This window comes from Anolis sagrei, chromosome 2 (assembly GCF_037176765.1).
Source record: "Anolis sagrei isolate rAnoSag1 chromosome 2, rAnoSag1.mat, whole genome shotgun sequence".
Classification (NCBI taxonomy): Eukaryota; Metazoa; Chordata; class Lepidosauria; order Squamata; family Dactyloidae; genus Anolis; species Anolis sagrei.
The window spans coordinates 219,121,055-219,144,044 of record NC_090022.1 but is presented as its reverse complement, the minus strand read 5'-3'; the positions used below and the strand labels follow the sequence as shown (position 1 = coordinate 219,144,044).

The following is a 22,990-nucleotide window of genomic DNA, read 5'->3' as shown; positions in this document are numbered from 1 at the left end:
GGGGGGAAATTTAGGACAACCCACTACTTTTTAAAACAATTGTTCAAGGGTGTGTGAAGTGAATGTGACCCGCATAAAATCGAATTAGTTTTATGCATCATGGAGCTGATTCACCCACTCTGCAGGATAAAGTGCCAGTGTAAATGTGCCCAAAGTACCAATCCTCACTTCTTTTTCAGCACTTGCCATCCAAGGCTACCTGCACTAAATCAACCAGATTTACATCTTCTGAACTTTGAAAAGTATTGTGCCAAAGAGCTTTCCGCTCCCCTTGGTTTTGAGCAAAATAATCTTTGCTCAAGGACAGATTCGGGAATGGAGAGAGAAAAGAGATTTTCAGGCTTTAATGTGCAGATCATTTTTGCAGTGATTTCCTAACAGAAATAGGAAGTGAGGTGTTACAAATAAAAAGCTATGTGTAGTTAATTCCTTTTGCAATAATCAAGGTACAACTAATTACATTATACTAAGTTATCCCTTGTAAACAAAATACCCTAAAGGCACCAGATCCCCGATCTTGGAGGCTATGCATCAGTCCTGGCTGATACTTGGGTGGGAGAGTGCCAAGGAATGCCAGGACCTGAAGGCTGTCTTTCAGCGGATAGACTGACAAAACCATTTATTGCCTAAGGAAACCTAGGTGGAATTCATGGGGTCCCCATAGTCTACAGGTGACTTGAAGGCACATACCTACCCACAAATTAAATTACTAATTAGGTTTGTACATTAAATTGCAATTTGATGTTCATTTTTGGTGTAACAATAACTAATTACTTTTGTGTGTGGGGGGGGGTCCTCTTTACTTAGGTATGATTGCTAAGTAAAGGTAAAGGTTTCCCCTGACATTAAGTCTAGTCGTATCCAGCTCTCGGGGTTGATGCTCATCTCCATTTATAAGCCTAAGAGTCGGCGTTGTCTGTAGACACCTTCTAGGTCATGAGGGCGGCATGACTGCATGGAGTGCCCTTACCTTCCCGACCACCCTGAGTCACCTGCAGAGACCGCCCTGAGTCGCCTGCGGGCCGATATGGGTGGGATATAAGTGATGTAAATAAATAAAATAATAAATAAAGCAGTACCTATGGATCTACTCACATTTGCATGTTTTCGAACTGCTAGGTTGGCAGAAGCTGGGTCTAACAGCGAGAGCTCACCTTGTTCCCTGGATTTGAACCACCAGCCTTTCGGTTATCAAGTTCAGCAGCTCAGCAGTTTAACCCGCAGTGCCACCAGGGAGCCCGGTATGATTACTACCTCAGGTCAATAGCATGCCTCATTCTGATGTTTTATAAACTTATTGAAAGGTTAATTAAAATATTAATTTTAATTGCTTTTAAATTATGATAAAGCAAAGCATTACTTCTTTAAAAGATGCAGTTGTAATTAATAGGCATGTATCAATACATTCTCCTGAAACCCGAGACAACTGCACCTATTAAAGTAAGATTCTCTTTTATACTGCAGGCCAGGTTTCAAAAGGTTAATGTAACAAAATCTGAAAAATGCTCTGTTCCTGGTTTGAAAGTGTTATTACCTGCTTAATTATGCACTACTTACTTTGAAAGTAGTTGTTATACTCCATAAACTTTGTTTTTGTGGTTGCCACAAATTGTGTTGAATTGGTTGAGACTCTATGAGATATTCATTGAAAAGCTGTAGCAAGATGTGCTGCAGCGTGTCCTGCAAAACAAAGTTTTTGCACTTTAATACATGTTTTCTATGTTTTTTTTAAAAAAAAATCTATAGAGCCAATTAGGAAATGACATTTATAACCCATGAAAAACTATTATTTTCTATAAATGAAAGTGAAAGTGTACTAGACTCATTTCCTGAAAGCCAATGTGAAGTATGCTTGATGAAATCAGAAGAGGGAGTCGGTGGCTCTGAAGCATCATGTTTGCTGCTTCTTCTCCAGGAACCCTTGCCAAATCAAACCTGCAGAAATCCTAAAGAATTTTACAGTGGAGGAGGTCTAAGCTAGCTGTAGAGGTGAATATAATTCTGATTTCTCTCTTGTGTTCTAGGACATTTTGTTTACATGAGCACAGAAAGCTTTTTGTATTGAAAGCAGGAGATATGAGGGAAATTGTTTAATGCTAAGAATGGCTAATTCAAGGAAGAAACAGAGTTGTGGGTTTGGGGTATAAATCAAGGTTGTTAATAATGGCTAAAAAAGACAAATGTGTTGGTTTTGGTTTAAAATTGATGTAGGAAATATGGATTTCAGCTTCCAGAAGCTCCAGGAATGATGGGAGTAGCAGTCCAAAATATTTGGAGTGTTCAAGGTTACCAGCCCTTGGTTTATTTATAATAAGACAGTCCATTATATATAGGTAACTCTGTCAGGGTCAGCCTTAGATATATGTTATTTCACTCACAGGAGATGACTGGACTTGTAGATTAATCTTTTCTAGTTCTCGTAACTCAGGATGCATCTACATCAGGCAGGGGCAAACTTGGGCCCTCCAGGTGTTTGCAATTCCTAACAGCCTCAGGCCCCTTCCTTTCCCCCCTCAGTCTCTTAAGCTTAGGAATGGTGGGAGCTGAAGTCCAAAACACCTGGAGGGCCAAACTTGCCTGATCTACACAGTACAACTAATGCAAGTTGGTACCACTTAAATTGCCACACCTCAGTGCTATGAAATTATGGGATTTTTTTGTAACAAGCTCTTTAACCTTCTCTTCCTAAGAATATTGGTGCCTTACCAAACTACAACTCCTAAGATTCCATGGCATTGAGCTATGGCAGTTAAAGAGGTGTCAAACAGCATTAATTCTACAGTGTGGGTGCACCCCCAGTTTCGGTTTGAAACTAGTAATTATGGCTCTAGATAAGGCTGTGAAACCCGTTTGTGTGGAACAACCTACCTGACCAGTTCATTGCAGTGAATTTGGATGCATTTGCAAAGGCTGGGAAACTTCCGTGACAATATGGTGGATGTGTTTTGGGGTTTAGTCTGCACTTTAGAGGCAGTGACATCATTAAGGGATGTGTGGAGTGGCACCAAAATGACTTGCCTATACAAAATTATATGGGATTTCAGCAAAAAGTTATTTTTAAAATAAATTTTTATTTGTATTGTCAAAGGCTTTTATGGCTGGAATCATTGGGTTGTAGGTTTTTCAGGCTATATGGCCATGTTCTAGAAGCATTCTCTCCTGACGTTTCACCTGCATCTATGGCAAGCATCCTCACAACCTCTGAGGACCTCACAACCTCTGAGGATGCTTGCCATAGATGCAGGTGAAATGCCAGGAGAGAATGCTTCTAGAACATGGCCATATAGCCTGAAAAACCTACAACAGCCATATATATATATATATATATATATATATATATATATATAATATCCCTATAGTTAGATACGACCACAATAACATTTTTCATCAGTCCAGCTTATAGGCACTTTATCAGTATACCTGCAAGGCTAAATCTCTAGAGCTAATTTACTTTTGGAACCATCTCATAATATGCATTTCTTCCAGTCAGAACTGTCATTAATATCCAATTACTATGGTGCTTTGAATCGTGTGGTTTCATCTGCACATGCTACAAGCAAGCAGATTTATTCAAATTGTCTGGTATTTCAGCTACAATATTGTGTGCTTGTCTGGTATGGGAGGTGATCCATGGGGTGACACCATGAATTTTTGCACCGAGTGGCACCCACCCTAGTGATGCCACTGAAAGTGTTGGGACCTGGCTGCAGGACTGGTTAAGTACCATGGATAGCTCCTTTCAAAATCCAGATAAAAATCTATAGTAGATTCACCAACATGGGAAAAACCAAAGGCTGCTGAAACCTCAGTTGAATGTGAAGCAGCCTCCTTTCATCCTTCAGGACTGATGGTCCTGTTGTTTGAGCAACAGGGATGACTCTGTTCCTTTACAATGTAAAGGTCTTTTCTACAGAAATAGCTTTTGCATGCCTAGCTGTGAGTTGTATTGCTGCATAATAACATGCTTGCTTTTTTAAAAAAAGTACCTTGTAGAAGAGCAAAATTGTAAGTTGTAGGTTGGCAAAGAAAATTATATGTCATTTAGAAACCTCTATCAGACTCTTCCTGCATTTCTGTGTCCCTTTGTAGTAGCCATTCCACCATATTGCAGTTGAGGGAAAATGGGAAGCAGGCAGAATCCATCCATGCCATGGAAAGACCTAGATCCTCTTTTTTCTGATCTGTCTTTGTCTAGAACTAAACCATATATTATTCATAAAGTGCCATAACTGTAGCATAGCCATTTACTGTTTTCTATTGTGAAGCTTTTATCTCTACTTCAAAAGGATGGTATGGAAAAGGTCAAGTCATGTTTACCAAAACTGATCATTTCCTCTTCTCCTTTGCCACATAATGATTTCCACTTTCTGTGTGTGGCTTTAAATACCGTATGTGCTTGAAGGGCAAAGGCATACATGTGGTGGGAAAAATCTAACTACATGATTACTACACAGTTACAGATCAGGCTTCTCTCTGAAATCCCCAAGTCTCACCCTTCTTTATTGCAGAAATATAACTCACATAGATGTGAGAAGGGAAGCAGCAAGACAGCCTCAGACTTCTTTTCAGATCACAACACGAACAAGTTATATGTGAGAGGAAATAATAGGGAGCAAGCTTATTTTCTGCTTCCCTGGAGACTACGAGGCGGAACAATGGTATCAAACTACAAGAAAGGAGATTCCATCTGAACATCAGGAAGAACTTCCTGACTGTGAAAGCTGTTCATCAGTGGAACTCTCTGCCCCAGAGTCTGGTGGGGGCTCCTTTTTTGGAGGCATTTAAACAGAGGCTGGATGACCATCCGTCGGGGGTGCTTTGAATGCAATTTTCCTGCTTCTTGGCAGGGGGTTGGACTGGATGACCCACGACTTCTCTTCTAACTCTATGATTCTATGATTTTTGGGAACTACAACTCTCCAAATTCAGTAGCCTGTTCATCCCTTCCCCCTTTTGACCTTTATTCATTGTTATCTTCCTTCTCTGAGTGGTATCAGTGATAAGTGACAGCACAGGACAAGGCTAGATCCATTAACAGACTATCCCGAAGATGGTCAGACCACTGGGAAATCCATAAAAGGGGGAAATCCACAATGAGAAAGAATGAGTGTCCAATCTTACTCAGCCTGGCATCGCATCTGAATCATTCTTAGCAAATTCTTCTGATGTAAAGGAAGCTGTACTTCTGAGCAGTGAAGGTAAGAGCCAAGGGCTATAAGAGGCATTCATTTCAAAATCCATATTCTAGTAATGCTTTTATTTGGCCAATGAAAAAGGCTTCAATACCTGTGCAAGCTGATTCATCTGGCACAATGATTCAAAAAGTGGGCAGGGGTACAGAAAACATAAGGAGTGGGGGGAAACCCCACCAGCTCCTACAATGACAATGGAATTTATGAAGGACTTGCACATAGTCATGTGGAATGCATCAGATGCAGTCATGTTTCCTTCCTTGAGCTTGCTGGGAATAAGAAAGCAATATTTTTCAATTTTGAAACTACAATGTCTCCTGTGCTCTCAAAATGGCCCTAATCTGTGCAAAGCTGTAAGGCACCTGCAAAAGAAACAAAAGTCTCCCTAATTGTATTTCTAATACTTTATTTATATTCCACCTTTTTCTCTGAGGGGAATCAGAGTGGATTACAGCATATAAAAAGACACAGGCAAACATTCAATTCCTTGTTACAGTGAAATACAGTGAACACAAATAACACAGGAAAAGGCAAAGGCTTCTCCTTTCATTTCTGGCTCTGGAGGCAATGCTCATCTTCGGCTTTGGGGGAGGTGCTCTTCTCCATTTCCAATGTGAGGAGCCTGTGTTGTCCTTAGACACCTCCTGGTTGAGTGGTGGCATGACTGCATGGATCATCTTTTGCCTTTCCTGCCAAGGCGGTACCTATTGATCTACTCACACTTGCATGTTTTTGAACTGCTAGGTTGGCAAGAGCTAGCGCTAACAGTGGGAGCTCACCCCATCCCGTGGATTCGAGCGGCCAACCTTCAGGTTGGGGGTTCAGAAGCACAAGGGTTTAACCAATTGCGCCACTATTTGTAGCATTGTCAGGTGTCCGAATTTGAGTATTACAGTCTGGACCCTCTGCTCCAGCCCTCTGGCGGATGGGGAGGAGTCTCAGGGCAAGAGTACTGCCTTGAAAGGTGTGTGTCTGTAAATCTCATTTTTTAGACTTGATGTTTTTTTGGTTGAACAATTAGATAGGCTTTCTTTATACATGCACAATTGGTGCTTAATGGCACTATCAATGGCTGTCCCTCGTAACAATTCCAGGACATGCTTCCGGTGGCATCCCATGAGGGGACAGACCCCCTCCTTCTCAGGTTTTGGCCCTGAAAACTCATGGCCTGATATACTCCTGACCTGGCAATTATATTGACAAGACTGGGGAATGAAAGAAACGCAATAGAAACCAAAGTGGCTTGGTTCATTTAATGATGGATTCTTTGCCCCCTAATGATCAAAACAATATCTTTTCAGGGGATGTTATTAAGACCATTGTGTTAGATATAGAAATCTGAACCTGCTCAATCCTGCACCCCTTTGTGTTTTAGTGCAAGGCTACCTTAGTCACACAGAACACCAAAGACCCTGCCTCCAGGGACAAATGAAAAACAGGCACCCAGAGGAAAGAGATAATAGCATTGGCTAGTCTGAGTGATGAAAAACTCGTTCCCTTTCGTCTAAAATCTTCAGTCCTATGTGATATAAACTGATAATTTCGAGGGTGTTTCTGTATCTCTTCTCTGACTTCTCTTCATAACAATGGAGCTGGATCAGTACCCTAAACTATTTCTCTCTATATATAGAATGAGGATTTTATAATGAAACTTTGTATTTTGTTTTTACTATGTTTGCTTCTTGATCAGGAGGATCTCCAATATGCTATGCTGCATCATTTGGCCTACAATTCCCCCTAAATTCAGCATTGGCAAGGTCTTTGGGAAACATAGTTCAAACTATTCTCTACCCCTCCTTTGTAGTTTCATGCTGAATTGAACGAAATGCTTCATGGACAGCAAGGCATGCTGTACTGCTAGGCATGGGTCAAGGAGAGTGGACAAATAACACACCTATTTCCTAGCATATCAGTTATTCATAGTTTGAACAAAGCCCGCTGTGGATTATTTGAACTTCCTTGTTTCTTTTCATGTGTCAACTTCCTCATACATTTGGGAATATTTATGATGTCAAAATTGTCTTTTAGATACATCTAGAAAAATGTTTGGACCCCTACTAGTTGTACTACTTCAGATCCAGCTTCATTTGGTATCAGGTGAGACCTTTTACTCCAATTGGTTATAGTGTGTCTGAAAGTTGTATCCAACATATGATGACTCTAACACAAATCTACCACAGGGTTTTCCAGGCTAAATTTGTTGAAAGATTTTCGTTTTGCTTTCTTTTGAGGGTGAGAGAGTGTGACTTGCCTATGGCTACCCAATGAATTTCCATTGCCGAGTGAAGATTTTAATCCTAGTCTCCAGAGTCCTAGTCCAATGCCCAGACCACTACACCAATTCACTATCACTCTAAAAGTTGTACATTTCCCTTGTGATCTGCTCAGGAACTCCAAAACTATCTAGAGAGTTTGCATAGCTCCTATATTCCAAGATGAGGGAGTCAATTTTAATAATAATAATAATAATAATAATAATAATAATAATAATAATATACTTTATTTATATTCCGCCCTATCTCACCAGGGGGACTCAGGGTGGATTATAGTACATGTATATGGCAAACATTCAATGCTGTTACACAATTAACAAAGACAGACAGTACATAAACAGAGGTAAAGGCTTCCCATCTTTTTCCATGGAGCCCCTGGTGCTGCAGTGGGTTAAACCCTTGTGCCGGCAGGACTGAAGACTGACAGGTCATAGGAAGGAATCCGGGGAGAGCGCGGATGAACTCCCTCTGTCAGCTCCAGCTTCTCATGCGGGGACATGAGAGAAGCCTCCCACAAAGATGGGAAAACATCAAAACATCCAGGCCTCCCTTGGGCAACGTCCTTGCAGACGGTCAATTCTCTCTCACACCAGAAGCGACTTGCAGTTTCTCAAGTTACTACTGACACGAAAAAAAAATCTTTTTCCATCTCTGGCATCAGGAGGTTGTGCTCGATTCTGGCCATGGGGGGTGCTGTTGCTCCATCTTCCATGCCAAGGTTTGTTGTCCTTAGATCCTCTCCCGATTATTACTTCCCCACCAAAGCAGTACCTATTTATCTACTCACATTGCTGTTTTCAAACTGCTAGGTGAGCAGAAGCTGGGCTGATGGTGGGAGCACACCCCAACCTGGGCTTCAATTGTTGACCCTTGTATTGACAAAATTTTCTACAACTGGCAGTTTAAACCAGTGTTAAAACCCGGCCCTTTTAGTAGACATTCAGCAAATGTGAATACATGACTGCAATTTGGGGGTCCCCAGAGAAATGTTTTCCCCAAGTTATATTGCACACAATAGGAGACATTGAACAACTGACATGATGTTCCTCAGATCTTCCTCATTTTAATGTTGCAATCATATGAGACAATTGAAAAGTATGGTGCCTGAGTCAATTTGCAACAGAACACATCTTTAAGCAGAGTTCTCTGCTTTGCTTCACCTGTCACAGTATTGGTTGTTGAAGAAACATAGCGGGTGACTAGGCTGCAGTGTGAGGTGGAGCAGAGCTGCTCAGGTTTGTGCGGCTGCCATGGAATTGTTCTGGGAGTCTTGTGTTAGATCCCAGCTCATTGGCTGCTGTGGAAGTGGCTGGTCGATTGACTTGAAACTGCCTTCTCCATACTCATTAGCTGGCAGGAAGCCTTCCCACCCAACTGGAGTGTCCCATTAGTTTGGCCCCAATATGTACACAGAAGATCAGAAATTGGTAACTGAATGCAAACAGAAAGTGAAAGTGAAAGAAAGAGAGAAAAAAAGCAAAAGAAAGAGTTACTGCTCCAGCAATGGCTAAAGAAGCAATCTACCAGGAAGAGCGGGGATCCAGGAAAAAGCAGAAGCTTCACTCTGTGCCAATCCTGGGAACATGAAGGAAAAGCCTCAGTTATTCTGAGGAGCAATCAGCACCAAATCACCTTCCTATCCATTCTCATATTTTGGGTTTCTGTTGCTTGTAGTCCAAATGTTAGGCATAGTCGTGTTGCAAAATTGATTTGTCATGACTTTGGAAAAGTTTGGGCCAGACCCAGTTTGCAGGGAGATGGATGGGCCCTATGCTTATGGGATCAAAGGAAACAAACATAGTTATGCCCATTAGAGGGCAATAGACTCTTCCTCACTCCCTGGTGGTAATGGCACCACACACTGGCATCTGCTAGAATGGAATTCTAGCAGAACACAATTCAGGAATGTGGGCAGTCTTCATCACTCAGGTTGGATCTGCACTACCCTATATCCCAGGATATGATCTCAGATTATCTGTTTTGAACTGGATTATATGACCCTATACTGCCAAACAATCTGGGATAAACAGATAATCTGGGATCAAATCCTGGGATATAGAGCAGTGTAGATTCAGCCCCAGCATCAGCTGGCTTGTTGGTTGATGAACAGATCTGATTTTATTTATTTATTTATTTATTTATTTACTTTGCTTATATACCTCTGTATCTCAAGCCCGAAGGCGACTCACAGCGGTTCACAAACAGTAAAAACAGTAGAAACAGCAGTGGTTCCATACAACATATAACAATTGACTTAACACATTATCCATAAATTACCGATAAGCAATTACAATGCACAATTATTACAAAAAACAACCGTACCCAATCTTCTCATCATCCAAGCGTAGTCCAGGTTCGTCGTCCATTGTTCCATTCCTATGTTCCATTACCAGATTGCACTAAATTACTCAAACGCCTGCACAAACATCCAGGTCTTCACCTTTTTGCGGAATACCATTAGAGATGGTGCCAGTCTAATGTCCGCAGGAAGGGCGTTCCACAGCCGAGGAGCCACCACCGAGAAGGCCCTCTCTCTCGTCCCCGCCAGCCGAGCTTGAGAAGCAGGCGGGATCGAGAGCAGGGTCTCCCCGGAAGATCTCAAAGTCCTGGTGGGTTCATAGGCAGAGATGCGGTCAGATAGGTAGCTTGGGCCGGAACCGTTTAGGGCTTTAAAGGCCAACGCCAGCACTTTGAATTCAGCCCGGTAGCAGATCGGTAGCCAGTGGAGTTGGCGCAACAGGGGGGTTGTATGCTCCCTGCACTCCGCTCCTGTTAAAATCATGGCTGCCGAGCGTTGGACTAGTTGGAGCTTCCGAGCTGTCTTCAAAGGCAAATTTTCTGGTGGATAAAGCCTTTTCAGCTGTAACCAATTAGATTGTGGCCTATTTAATTCCTGAAATGGTTATGTGGGTTTGGTTGTATGTGTTACATCCATCCAAGCAGAGCCTGTTACTTTGCAAGCAAAGATTGCCTTTTCTGCATGGCTAATTTTGGCAAGAATAGAAGGGTTTGTCACAGATCTGAAGATGGTCAGATTCAGCTATAGTGAGGGAAGCCAAATCAGCCATTAAGTCATAGGCATAGCTTTCAGAATTGAATTTTTATTATGAACTGCAGGCTATACACACTTCTGGTTTACAGACTAAATTATTGTGGCTATGTTGAAAGAAAAACTGACTGTTTTGGCTGTAATTTATTTATTTATTTGTCGTGTCAGGGCAATCAGTCAATTATATTACATTTCTAACAGAACAAAGCAAACAAACAGAAAAAAATACAAAAATTGTGAGTTTGGTAGTTAATTAAATGTCCTTTGACCAGTATCTGGCCACTTGGAGTGCTTCTGGTGTTGCTTCAAGAAGAATTCTAATTGGCTGTAGTGAGAATTAACAAAACTATATTAGAATTTTTATTTGACCACTGCAAAGGATACAGAGGACACTTCCAGACTTCAAGAAATCCTATTTGGCGCGAGTTCAAGAAACCTGCTTCCACACCTCCCCCCAAAACCCGCATTTTCATGGGGGAGTGTCTAGATGCTCTCCCGGTAACTTCTGGGAGGGCACCCAGGCTGCCAGAAGCCCCCCAAAATAAGCCTTTTAAAATTAAAGCAACTTACCCGACCACTATTAAGGTAAGTTATTTTAACTTCAAGAGCTTATTTTTGGGTTTTGGAGCGAGTCGGTGCCCTCTTGGTTTTCCAGGCTCATGGAGTCTGAAAAAACCCAAGATGGCTGTGTGGATTGGGCCCAGGGATCGCATGACACAGTCCCCGGGCCCAATCCATACTGCGTCCACACCTGGAAAGACCCGGATCTTATCAAACTTCAGAGTTTTATCAGGCATCTAATTCATTTGGTAGAAAACAGGGTTTACCTGCTTCGTCCCAAATTAATTCGATTTTACCGGAGGCATCATTTGGGCACCTCCGATTAAATCAAGACAAGTTTCAGCTTAAAGGCCTGTCTGGATGAGCCCAGAATGATACATGATTTTGAAACCTCTGAAGCTTTTCAGAAAAAGGAAGAAAGTTCTAAAAAGCAAATATGTGAGAGTGGTGTGTAAAGCAAAAAGGAGGATGAAGGCCATCTCAATGTACAGAGTCTAATTTAGTAGTGATCAGTAAAGGTGGCAGGTCATAGAGGGATGTTGTCCACATTTTAAAATTTTATTTTGTGTTGTTTTATGTGCGTTTGCTGTGTTCGCTGTTGTAATTTTATATTGTTATTGTTTTTATGCTTATGTGTTGTTTATTTTATGTGCAGTATTCTGGAGTGCTTTTGTGAGCCGCCCCAAGTCCCTTTGGGGAGATGGTGGCAGGGTATAAATAAAGTTTGTTTGTTTATTTATTTATCCCTCCAACCCAAGTTCAGCATGGTATGAAATTCCAAAAATTGTCACCTAAGAAGATACATTTCTATACATCTCTCATGAAACTGTTTGTAAACAGACCCCAAACTGGCCTAAGTGTAATTTCAGGGCTAATACTATTTATATGAAAATTTCATTGAAAATTAACACTGATAAGTTATGTGCTGTATAAATTACTTCTTGTTTTGGTATAGGACAAATGTGTCAAACTCAAGGCACACGGCTCAATTCCAGCCCACCATGTCATTTTATGTGGCCCGCCAGATGCAGTGACCTACTAGATCCTTTCAGCTCTATAAAAATGCCACTATTTTGCTTGTTGAATAATTATACATTTGTGTCTCAGCTTTATTCACAGTGGAAGTTCTTCAGCCACGTTATTCCGCAGAGCATGGGAGCACTGTGACAATGGGCTGCCGCTTTCCAGTCCATAACCCATTCAGTCTGACCAATTTAAGTGTCTTGTGGCAAAGAAAACCCTCCCGGGGAAATGAAGTAAAAGAAGTTTACAAGCTCAGTAAGGGTCAAGAAGACCTCAGGCAGCAACACACAGACTATCAAGGGAGAGCCACCGTTGTGCGCAACAAATTAAAAATGGGACTTTCCATGCTATGTATCAACAATGTAAAGATTGCAGATGCAGGAATATATGTTTGCCTTGTTCATTATGAAGGAGCTGACCTGAAGTACATTTATTTAGATGTTAAAGGTGAGTAGCGCAAGAATGTTAATACTCTGGGGGGAAAATCCAAACGTTAAGTAGAAGCTGTGATCAGAAGGTCAACAGTTAAATTCAGCCTGTGGATTAAATAAATCCCAAGTAAATATCCATGTATCAGGTTACTCTTATGAATGCATACTGGGACCAAGAAATACTGATTAGTCTCTTTTTATGACAATTCAAACCCTGGCTTTAATTCAGAGATTTGTCAGCTGCCTTAAGCAAAAACCCTTGGGTTTTTTCACATTATAACGTGGGAACAGTGGCCAATTTTAAAGATAAGTGCCTCTCTTCTTTCTTGGCAGCCTTTGCTTTTTCCATTTCATGCCGTATATCTTTGGAAGCAGTTACATTACTTGGTATAAAGAGAAGCCACTAGGTCCCACCTCCACGCCTTTTGGCCCAATGGACAAAGCTGGATTCTGATCAACTGGATTGTACAATATTTTATCTTGTTGGATTACATTTTCCACATTCGTTTCGGACTGTTTATTTATTGTATCAGGAGCGAACCAAGGGTACAGTTGTATTTAAAAAACACAAAGTTAAGAAAACCTTGGCATTATATTAAATGTCCTTTGACCAGCAGCTGGCCACTTGGAGTGCCTCTGGTGTTGCTATGAGAAGATCCTCCATTGTGCATGTGGCATGGCTCTGGTTGCATTGTAATAGGTGTTCTGTGGTTTGCTCTTCTCCACACTCATATATCATGGACTCCACTTTGTGGTCTCATTTCTTAAGGTTGGCTCTGCATCTTGTGGTGCCAGAGTGGTCTGTTCATTGCCTTCCAAGCCACCCACTCTTCTCTTCATTTGGTATCAGGCATGGGTTGAGGTTCCAGGTTTTAGCCTGCCACTTTTGGACTCTCATTTGCTGAGGTGTCCCTGCGAGTATTGGACTGTATAGTGCTCTTTAAATTGATGGTACCTTGTACTAAGGGCTGTAGATAGAAGGTGCAGTAAAAATACGTAATTAACATAGAAATAAATTAATACTGCTAAATGCATCTTCAAATGCACTATATATTTAAAAACTGCAATGTATGGAGAATAATAATAATAATAATAATAATAATAATCATCATCATCATCATCATCATTTTTATACCCCGCCACCATCTCCCAGAGGGACTCGGGGCACCTCACTAAGCACTCAAAGGTGCAAACATGCAATATACAAAAAGGGCAAACTGCAGAATACAAAACAAACTGCAATCAATATCAGTCTCATAAAGTGCACAGTGAAAAATCTCCAGGTCCTCGAATTTCTAGACATGGTCAAAGGCCATGTCTTCAGTTGTACCCAGAAGGCTTGGAGAGTGTTATAATGTGTTATGTAATGTGTTATAATGTGTTATAATGATCAGAATCTCAGCAAGCGAGGACAGGATATTCCACCTTTTCATTCATTTAGCTGTACAGGCAGTCCCTGAGTTACAAACGTTCGACTAATAGAAACTACTCATAGTTAAGAATGGGGGTGAGATAACAGGAAGTGAGAGAAATCTACCCCTTGGAAGGGAAATTCACTCCTGAAAGAATTATCATGGGGGAAAGGGTTCTCCACTGAAGTTTTATCACCCAATCTTTGTTTCCACTACAAGCCAAAGTTTTCAAAATCCAATTATCACAGGGACAGAAAGTGAGGTGAAACCATGTATATGGGTTCCATGATTACTGGAGTCTTACAGTAATTGTAGTTCACTTTTTCCTTTTTTTTTTTTTTTGTACAGCACCATACAAGAAAATACATTTCCAGAAGAGAAAAGAAAAAGCAGAGCTGAGTTTGACTTGTCAGTCACAAGGATATCCTCTTGCTGAGGTTTCTTGGCAAAATGAGGAGAGTACTAATCTCAGCGGGTTAGCCTTCACTACGCATCAAATTACAGAGGATGGACTTTTCAACATAACTAGTACCCTGAGAGTCAAACCAGGGAATCACGGAAACTATAGCTGTGCATTCTGGAATAGGGAACTAAATGAAAACACATCTGCACATGGTGCAGTATTATCGCTCGGTAAGCATTTATGCGTACATTCAAACGAATTTTGAATTTCCTTACACAGAAGCCGCATAGTTGCATTTATTCCAGCTCCATGTATCTATACATACAGGGAATGTATCTGGTAATATAAAAAGGGTTTTGAGACTGAATGAATGAAACAGTCAGAAACAGAGTGTTATAAAATAACTGATATTTGGTGAGGAAAGGGAAAAGTCGGTTTCACTGGGATTACAACCTCAGGTAAGGATAAGAGTGAATTTCTTGAGGTGTTTGGGAAACTGAGGGCTGGGGATACAGCAGGGAGAATGCCATAGAAAATGTGTAAACAGTGGGTCAGGAGAAAATGACTAGTCTCTTTATTTTGCCTTCAGAAACAGGGTGCATCTACACTGCAGAATGAATTCAGGTTGACATTACTTTAACTGACTTGGCTCAGTACTATGGAATCATGGGAGTTTTAGTTTGGTGAACACCAACATAAAACTACAACTCCCCTGGATCAATAACATTGAGCCATGACAGTCAAAGTATTGTCAACCTGCATTCATTCTGCAGTAGTCTTCATTCTATCTCTGTCAATGACTATTTCTTCCTATGGTAATATATCTTGCAATGATCCTTCCTTGAACATCATATCTACTATGTGAAGAGTAGTTACGAAATCCAGAGATTGTCTACCATTTGTAACTCTACCGGTTTTCCATAAAAGGAAAAAAAACTGTTATGGAGAAAAAGGTGGAACAGGTTCATAATACGTTTTGATCGTTAGCACTATAAGTCCTCTGTCCATTTGAAAATAGTCTCAGTGTTAATTGACTCTGTGCAGATTGATCCAGTTTGGCACAGCTTTAACTGCCATGGCACAATACATCATGAGAGTTGTTGTTTTACAAAGTCTTTTACCTTCTCTACCAAAGAGGGCTGGTGCCTCACAAATCTGTAGCTTCTATGATTCCATACCATTGAGCCATGGCAGTTAAAGCATAATATTGTAATGTAATGTAATGCAATATAATACTAGTAATAATAATATGATATTATAATTATATATTTATATTACATGTAATATTACTAATAATATTACAGTATAATTGATATAGTGCAATATAGCAATATTTAAAACTGATATTGTACTATGTTAATAATATATTGTATGTATATATACCTTGTAAGCCGCTCTGAGTCCCCTTTGGGGTGAGAAGGGCGGCATATAAATGTCGTAAATAAATAAATAAATAAATAAATAAAATGTACAGTGCAGATGCATCCTCACTTGTCTATGAAACAGGTACATGACATCATGAGCAGAGCTCCTCTCATGTCCACCCCTCTTCATCTTCTGCACTTCCCCAGCCAGCTCAGAAAAACTTTATTTGAATGCACAATGAAGCCATTGTCCTCCTTCTCCAGCTATAGATGAAACATCACACAGCTGCCAAGCAGCTTTTTCTGAACTCTACCTGGTCCTGAACTGTAATAAGTTGATCCCAGTGGAGCGATTAGGTAATGTTAGACTTTGGTCTTCATGTGCCAATTTGCATTGCTTCATTACCTTTTTGCTTTCCCCTCCAGTCTCTACTCACTGAAAATCTCCTCCCGTAACATTTTGAGTTGGGGAAAGTGGTACTTGACTCACTAGAGGATGCCATTATGATCCTTGAGATATGGAAACTGAGCGGTGTTTCTCCATTTCAAGTTTGAGTAAAGGAGACACGGGTTCTTCCCATTTCGCCAAACTCTGGAAACATCCTTGATGCTTATCAGTGGCCAGCTGTTAGGAAGAGAAAAATGAAGAGACTTGGCCAAGAGAGTGGTCAAGATGGCAACAATTATTAGCGAGGAAGGACATATGAAGTAAGAGAAGCTGCCACCGATTGCTTTTGCTTAAGAGGGCACCTATATGGTAGAATGAATGTAGTTTGAAACCACTTTAAATGCTATGGCTTACTGATGTGAAATCCTGGGAGTTGTAGTTTGGTGAGGAACCAGCACTCCTTAATGGAAAAGGCTATAACCATATAAAATTACAGCTGCTGTGATTCCATAGCATTGACCCAAGGCAGTTAAAGTGGTGTCAAACTGTGTTAATTCTAGATGCATCCTCTGTCAACACGGAAGGCACTCAGGCATCTCACTGCCAACTCAATCCAGTCCATTAAGTGGGTAATACTAGGACGTTTTGTTGGCTCTGAATTGTGTGAAGGTCTGCTTGGAATTTTGCACACATTGATCCTTACCACATCCCTTGAGTGGTTCCCGGCCTTCCAGGTGTTTTGGACTTCAACTCCCAGAAATCCCAGCTGGTTTCCCATATATTAGGAATTGTGGGAGTTCAAGTCCAAAATACCTGGAGGACCAAAGGTTGGAAACCAGTGCTTTAAACCATTGGGGAAAGAACATTTTTAAGAATATAATAAATACTTATACATATAGAATTTGGGGCAGACTCTCACTCCCACAGAACCTGCACAATATGCATCAGGCCATCACTGGTGTGGCAAGGGACACTTATGAAAAGAAGCATTTATACATAACTTCTTTGGCCTGAGTAATGGATTGATTTGTGTGTAAACTGCAAATAGATCACATGGATTTTCTTGCTCACAGATTTTGCAGATAAATCAACTATGGAAAAAAACCCCTTGATTGTTTTGCTACCAATTTGTCTGCTAGTAGTATTGGTTCTGACAACATTCATCTTCACAAAGTTGAGGAAAAAACAATTCACAAATTGGTACACCCAAAAAGGTAAGAGAGTATTAATTTGCTTCTGCCTCTTCTATTTGGCAACTCAACAGTCGTTTGATACTCAAAGTCCTTATTTCATGGCACTTAGTTAGGTTTAAAGTCTCTGTAAGGAGAGGTCGGTCTACGAACCTGTCAGATCTTATATATTTTTCTTTATATCAATGCACTAATATTTAATTGTTTTTTTAATTTTTTTATATTTGTTTTGTTTTAAATTGTTATTAGATTGTGTGGTTATTAGCCCACTTGAGTCCCTATGTGGAGAAAGGTGGGGTATAAATAATGATGATGACGACGATGATGATGATGATGATGATGATAATAATAATAATAATAATAATAATAATGCTAGAAGGTGATGTTTTCAGCCAAATTTTTATACCACTAATTAATTCCCCAGATTGTTGAGATTTTTTTTCATTGACTTTAGAGACTGTGGGTGTATCAATATTGCTGAATTAATGCAATTTGACACCAATTCAACTGTCATGGCTCAATACTATGGAATCCTGGGAGCTGTAGTTTGGTGAGCCCAAGCTTGCTTACTTACTTACTTTACTTACTTACTTAGGCAATCCCTCGTAGCCCAAGGATGATGGTCCTCCAAGTCTGGTGTCTTGGCAGTGGGTTTGTAAGCGGCAGTGGAGCCCTAATCTTGATCTCCCACAGTGAGGGCATCTGTTTCCCAGTGGAAGGCGATCCCGGTCAGGGTTGGTTTGATGCGCCTTCCTCTTGGCACATTTCTCCCTTTCGCCCTCCATTCTTGCCTCTTTGAATTCTGCAGCACTGCTGGTCACAGCTGACCTCCAGATAGAGCACTCAATGGCCAGGGCTTCCAAGTTCTTGGTGTCTATGCCTAGAGAAGCCTAGAGCAGCAAAGCCTAGAGAAGACAATTATGCTGGGGAAAGTGGAAGGCAAAAGGAAGAGGGGCCGACCAAGGGCAAGATGGATGGATGGCATCCTTGAAGTGACTGGACTGACCTTGAAGGAGCTGGGGGTGATGACAGCCGACAGGGAGCTCTGGCGTGGGCTGGTCCATGAGGTCACGAAGAGTTGGAGATGACTGAATGAATGAACAACAACATGCCACAGATTTTAAGGTTGGCTTTAAAAGCTGTGGCATCTCATTACGTTTACTGTTCTTGAGTTGGGAGTATAGTAACTTCTTTGGGAGATGAAGATCGGGCATTCGGACAACATGGCTGGTCCAGCAGAGTTGATGGCGGGAGGACATCAATGCTGGTGGTCTTTGCTTCTTCCAGCATGCTGACATTTGTCCACCTCTCTTCCCAAGAGACTTGCAGGATTTTTCGGAGGCAACGCTGATGGAATCGTTGCAGGAGTTGAGTGTGATATCTGTAGACAGTCCACATTTCACAGGCGTATATTAGGGTTGGGAGGATAATAGCTTTATAAACAAGCCCCTTGTTATCCCTACGGATGTCCTCAAACACTCTCTGCTTCATTTGGAAAATGCATTTTTCTGAATGAGCCCTAGCACTCTTTGGTAGTGAAGGCTAAAGAGCTTGTAAAACTATAACACCAAGGATTCCATAGCTTTGAGGCATGGCAGTTAAAAAATATGCAAGCTGCATTAATTCTGTAGTGTATATGCACCCTTTGACTACATCCCTAAGGTGCCTTATGGGATTAAAGGTCTTTTGCTTCCTACCAAATCTAGATTTTGTCCCATGATACACTACCCCAATTTGTGACAGTATAAATATTCAAGAATACCATATAAAGGTGCAAGGGGAGGGAGTAGGAAGGCTGATTTTGTTTTGATGGGAAAAATTGTAGCTGTTACAAAAAAAATCATTTTACTTAGTTAAATGTAAAATTTGAAATTTGGCTTTATTTAATTGATTAAAATATTTATATCCCATCTTTTATTGTGGGTTATCAGAACAGTATACAAATAAAACAGTAAAAATTGTTGGAGACAATTTCAGATTTAAAACAATAATAATGTAGATATTCAGCCATATAACCCAGAATATCAAGGCAGAAAATCCCACAATATCTGCTTTGAATTGGGTTATCTGAGTTCACATTGAGATATTCCAGTTCAAAGCAGAAAATGTGGAATTTTATTCAACTATGTGAAAGGGGCCTTAAATATATTGAACCAGTTAAGGTTGAAGCCTGATATGTGTACATTTGAAAAATAAATAAGGTACTAAAGGTGTACACAAAAAGTTATGTTTTGACTTGGCAAAGAAATATCAAGACCAATTAAATCCCATTTGACAAATGAGGTGCCACAGCAAAGAAATCCCTGGTCTCTTCTACACTGACATTTAAAATCCAAATTATCTGCTTTGAACGCTATTAGGCGGTGTAGACTCAGATAATCCAGCCCAAAACGGATAATGTGGATTATCTGCTTTGATAATCTGGATCATGTGGCAGTGTAGAAGGGGCCCTTGTCTCATGTCCTTGTGTGATACATTTCTCCCACAGTGGGACACAGAGGAGGCCCCATTTTATGTGTAGTACTGTGACATATAAAACACAAGTAAAAGTATATCATTTTTAAAAATATTTCTCACCAGGTGAAAGAAGAAGAAGAAACCAGTTATCAAGAAGTAAGTAATACAATATTGATATATTTTTCAACATTTCCTTTTAGAAAAATCAATAGCCAGACCTTTGACAATGTATAGTGAAGAGTGCTCGTTGCATATAATTATTCCCCATGTTGCTCATTCAGGCCCCTTCTGCACTGCCATATATAAAGTCCAGTATAGACTCATATAATCCAGTTCAAAGCGGATCATGTAGATTATTTGCTTTGATAATTTGGATTATATGGCAGGGTAGAAGATATTAAAGGAACTGTACTAGTGGACCTCAGGAACAAAACCATTCTGTTTACAAAATGTATGTTCTTTCTTGTGGTTTCAGCCTTCCAGCCACTTTCTTTCTATGCTGCTGTTGAGTTGTTTATCCCTCAAGGGCTTTCAAATGGTTATTTGCCTTGCTCTTTCTCGTTCAGACACCAGCAACTTCCATACACATACACAGTCATATATATGCATATTGGTATTAAACATTAGTATTAGAAGCAGAATATTTTGCATATCTTCTTTAGGAATGAGGTATTCAAGTGTTTTCCAGGCATATAAGTATCAATGGGGATGAAATTCACAATTGCAATTATGAATGCAAAGCAGTGATTCACAAATTCTGGTTCTCCAGATGTTTTGGATTTCAATTCCCAGCAGCCTTAGCCACCTTACCAATGACCAGAGATTTGGGAGCTGAAGACTGAAATACCAAGTGGACCAGAGTATGAGAATCACTGAAGTGTTACACATCTGTAACAGATTTGTATTCATGATCCCTATGTATTCAATAGTGTAGTAAATACACAAGGATTGTAAAAATCCCCAAATCCTGATTTACCAGGAAGCGGTCACTGCAGATAACAGAGGTTTATTTTCCTGTAGATTATGAAGCGGCAGACTAATGTTCCCATGACCTTCCTGCAAGTGATCTCTGGTGTGAGCAGGATTTACTACAGGGATCCTTTTGTCTTTCACACTGGAGGTTGCTCACAGAAGATGGGTGGAAACAATTCTCTGCTCTGTCCTGATCAACAGGAGAACAGATCTCTGTTGCTTGCAGCAGCTGCTCCCCAATAAGGCAGGATTGGGGATGTCAGGATGGGAGATGCTAGATAGCGACATAGATTCATTTCTATCTAATCATGTTCCAAGTAGATTTCTAACTTGCAGCAACCCTAAAGTGAACCTACTACAAGGTTTTTGTGGCAAGATCTATTCTGTTTACTTTTGCCTTCCTCTAAGGCTGAGAGTGTGTGACTTATCTATAGTCACCTGGTGTGTTTCCACAGCTGAGTGGGAATTTGAACTTAGTCAGCTCAAACCAGTACAGCACATTGTCTCCTCCATTTAGTTATTATGTATGCTTACGTTTTAAATATTTGTACTGCAATGTTCGTAGGGTTTTTTTTCTGTACAATATCCAATGTACAATTTTGATGCACAAATAAATACTTCTGGAAGGACCAAATTGTGTAACTATACATGTGTCGTAAAGCATGTGGAAAAGAATAATGTTCATCTTCTGCAAATTTAATGCTGTTCTCAAAAGATTTTTGATTCTCAATGTATTTCAAAACTGAGAATGGCAGATGTGGTAAGTTGGTAATTTCTGAAAGTCTAAGAAATTACTATCCTCTCCGAGTAACGTTTTGAGTTACGAGATTCCATTTGTGTGTGTGGAGTCTCTAGTGGCGCAGTGGGTTAAATTGCAGAGCTGATGAACTTGCTGACTGAAAGGTCGGTTATTCAAATCCAGGGAGCAGGGTGAGCTCTCACTATTAGCCCCAGCTTCTGCCAACCTAGCAGTTAGATACCGCTCCAGCGGGAAGGTAACGGTGCTCCATGCAATCATGCTGGCCACAAGACCTTGAAGGCATCTACAGACAATGCCGGCTCTTCAACTTAGGAATGGAGATGAGCAGCACCCCCCAGAGTTGGACACGACTAGACTTAATGTCAAGGGGAAACCTTTACCTTTGTATACACACACTCTCTCTCTCACACACACATACATATATACATATACACACACAAACACTGACCAAAGTCAATGTCTACACACCTGGATTTTGATGTATTATAAGCTATATGTACTATTTTAATCAAGAGAAACAGGACTTTGCACATGTATCCATTATCACGGTCTGCTACTTTTTGTCTTCCTATTTCTTCTCTTAGAGGAAGATTTGGATCTTCAGACCAAGAATTTAAATGCAGCAAATCCAGTCTGAAGAAATGAGCAAAGGCAAGAAACATTCCACCTTCCCTGTCTGCACTTCTGCACTTTTCCCTTGTTCCACTCTTTTAAAAGCCATATGAGGAAGTCATTTCACTTTACTGCTGTGTGCTCTTTTTCTTGTATTTCAGCACTGAGTTTTCCAACTCATTGAAAATGTGTCACCGCTCAGCAGTTTTAAGGCACTTCATGTATTCCACGAAAGCTTTTTGAGGTTTTTCAGTTCTAAGAAATTTCTAGGCACTTCATGAAATTTAACCATTAAACATCTGTTATAATAGCTGAGCTGGTATTTTTGCCAATGTTCTTCGTACACGGAGCTGGTTCTATCAGTAAGCAGCTACTTTAGTCAACTGTTAACTGAAGTTAAATTATGTATCTATTTATTGCCATGGTAGGATGGTCACATTTACAAGTAGCAAAGCAGGACATTCCCATTAATAACCTTAGTGATGAGATTCATGTGACCTTAGGCAAGTCACTGCTTCTTTCCATTTCTGCGTTGTGTGAATAGTAATACTGCCCTACCAAAGATAGTTCTTGAAAGGAATATGGAAGTTGGGGGAGAACTGTGAACACTAGAAATAGGATTATGGAATACTTGTTTTGCATATGGAGATGGAACTCACGTCTAAACCTGAAATCTATTTATGTTTCATATACCTCTCATATACATAGCTTAAAGGTCACCTGTGTAATGTGATATACATAGTATTGTTAATAATTTTGTGTGCAAAATAAATGTTTTAAACCAAAATAAAATGTCTCGCTTTCTCAACTAATTCATGTGGATAGTTTTGCATTTTGGGGTATCTTGGAATTCCAAATAAAATGTTCTGTAACTTGGAAACTAGAAAGTGTCTAAATGATTAA

General features: G+C 40.3%; 1 protein-coding gene across 3 annotated transcripts; it reads left to right on the top strand.

The window, feature by feature from the left end:
• The first annotated feature begins 1,823 nt into the window (after positions 1 to 1,823).
• CD274 (CD274 molecule) lies at positions 1,824 to 22,890 on the top strand. 3 transcript variants are annotated; one of them, XM_060762287.2, is made up of 8 exons: positions 1,824 to 1,989; positions 4,998 to 5,198; positions 7,221 to 7,289; positions 12,183 to 12,545; positions 14,290 to 14,574; positions 17,170 to 17,310; positions 19,867 to 19,899; positions 22,060 to 22,890. In XM_060762287.2, the coding sequence occupies exons 3-8, from the start codon at positions 7,235 to 7,237 to the stop codon at positions 22,110 to 22,112; spliced, it is 930 nt and encodes a 309-aa protein (XP_060618270.2). In that variant the 5' UTR covers positions 1,824 to 1,989; positions 4,998 to 5,198; positions 7,221 to 7,234; the 3' UTR covers positions 22,113 to 22,890. The 3 variants fall into 3 exon arrangements, with proteins under 3 accessions (XP_060618270.2, XP_060618271.2, XP_060618268.2); XM_060762288.2 differs by lacking the exon at positions 4,998 to 5,198 and having other exon boundaries at positions 22,249 to 22,890; XM_060762285.2 differs by lacking the exon at positions 4,998 to 5,198.
• The last annotated feature ends 100 nt before the right edge of the window (positions 22,891 to 22,990 follow it).

Excerpts from the sequence above, each read along its gene's own strand:
- CD274 (XM_060762285.2), top strand. The coding sequence starts at position 7,235 with ATGTTTGGACCCCTACTAGTTGTACTACTTCAGATCCAGCTTCATTTG. Across the intron at positions 7,290-12,182 it reads CCAGCTTCATTTGGTATCAG|CTTTATTCACAGTGGAAGTT; the intron begins GTGAGACCTTTT and ends TTTGTGTCTCAG. Across the intron at positions 14,575-17,169 it reads TGGTGCAGTATTATCGCTCG|ATTTTGCAGATAAATCAACT; the intron begins GTAAGCATTTAT and ends TCTTGCTCACAG.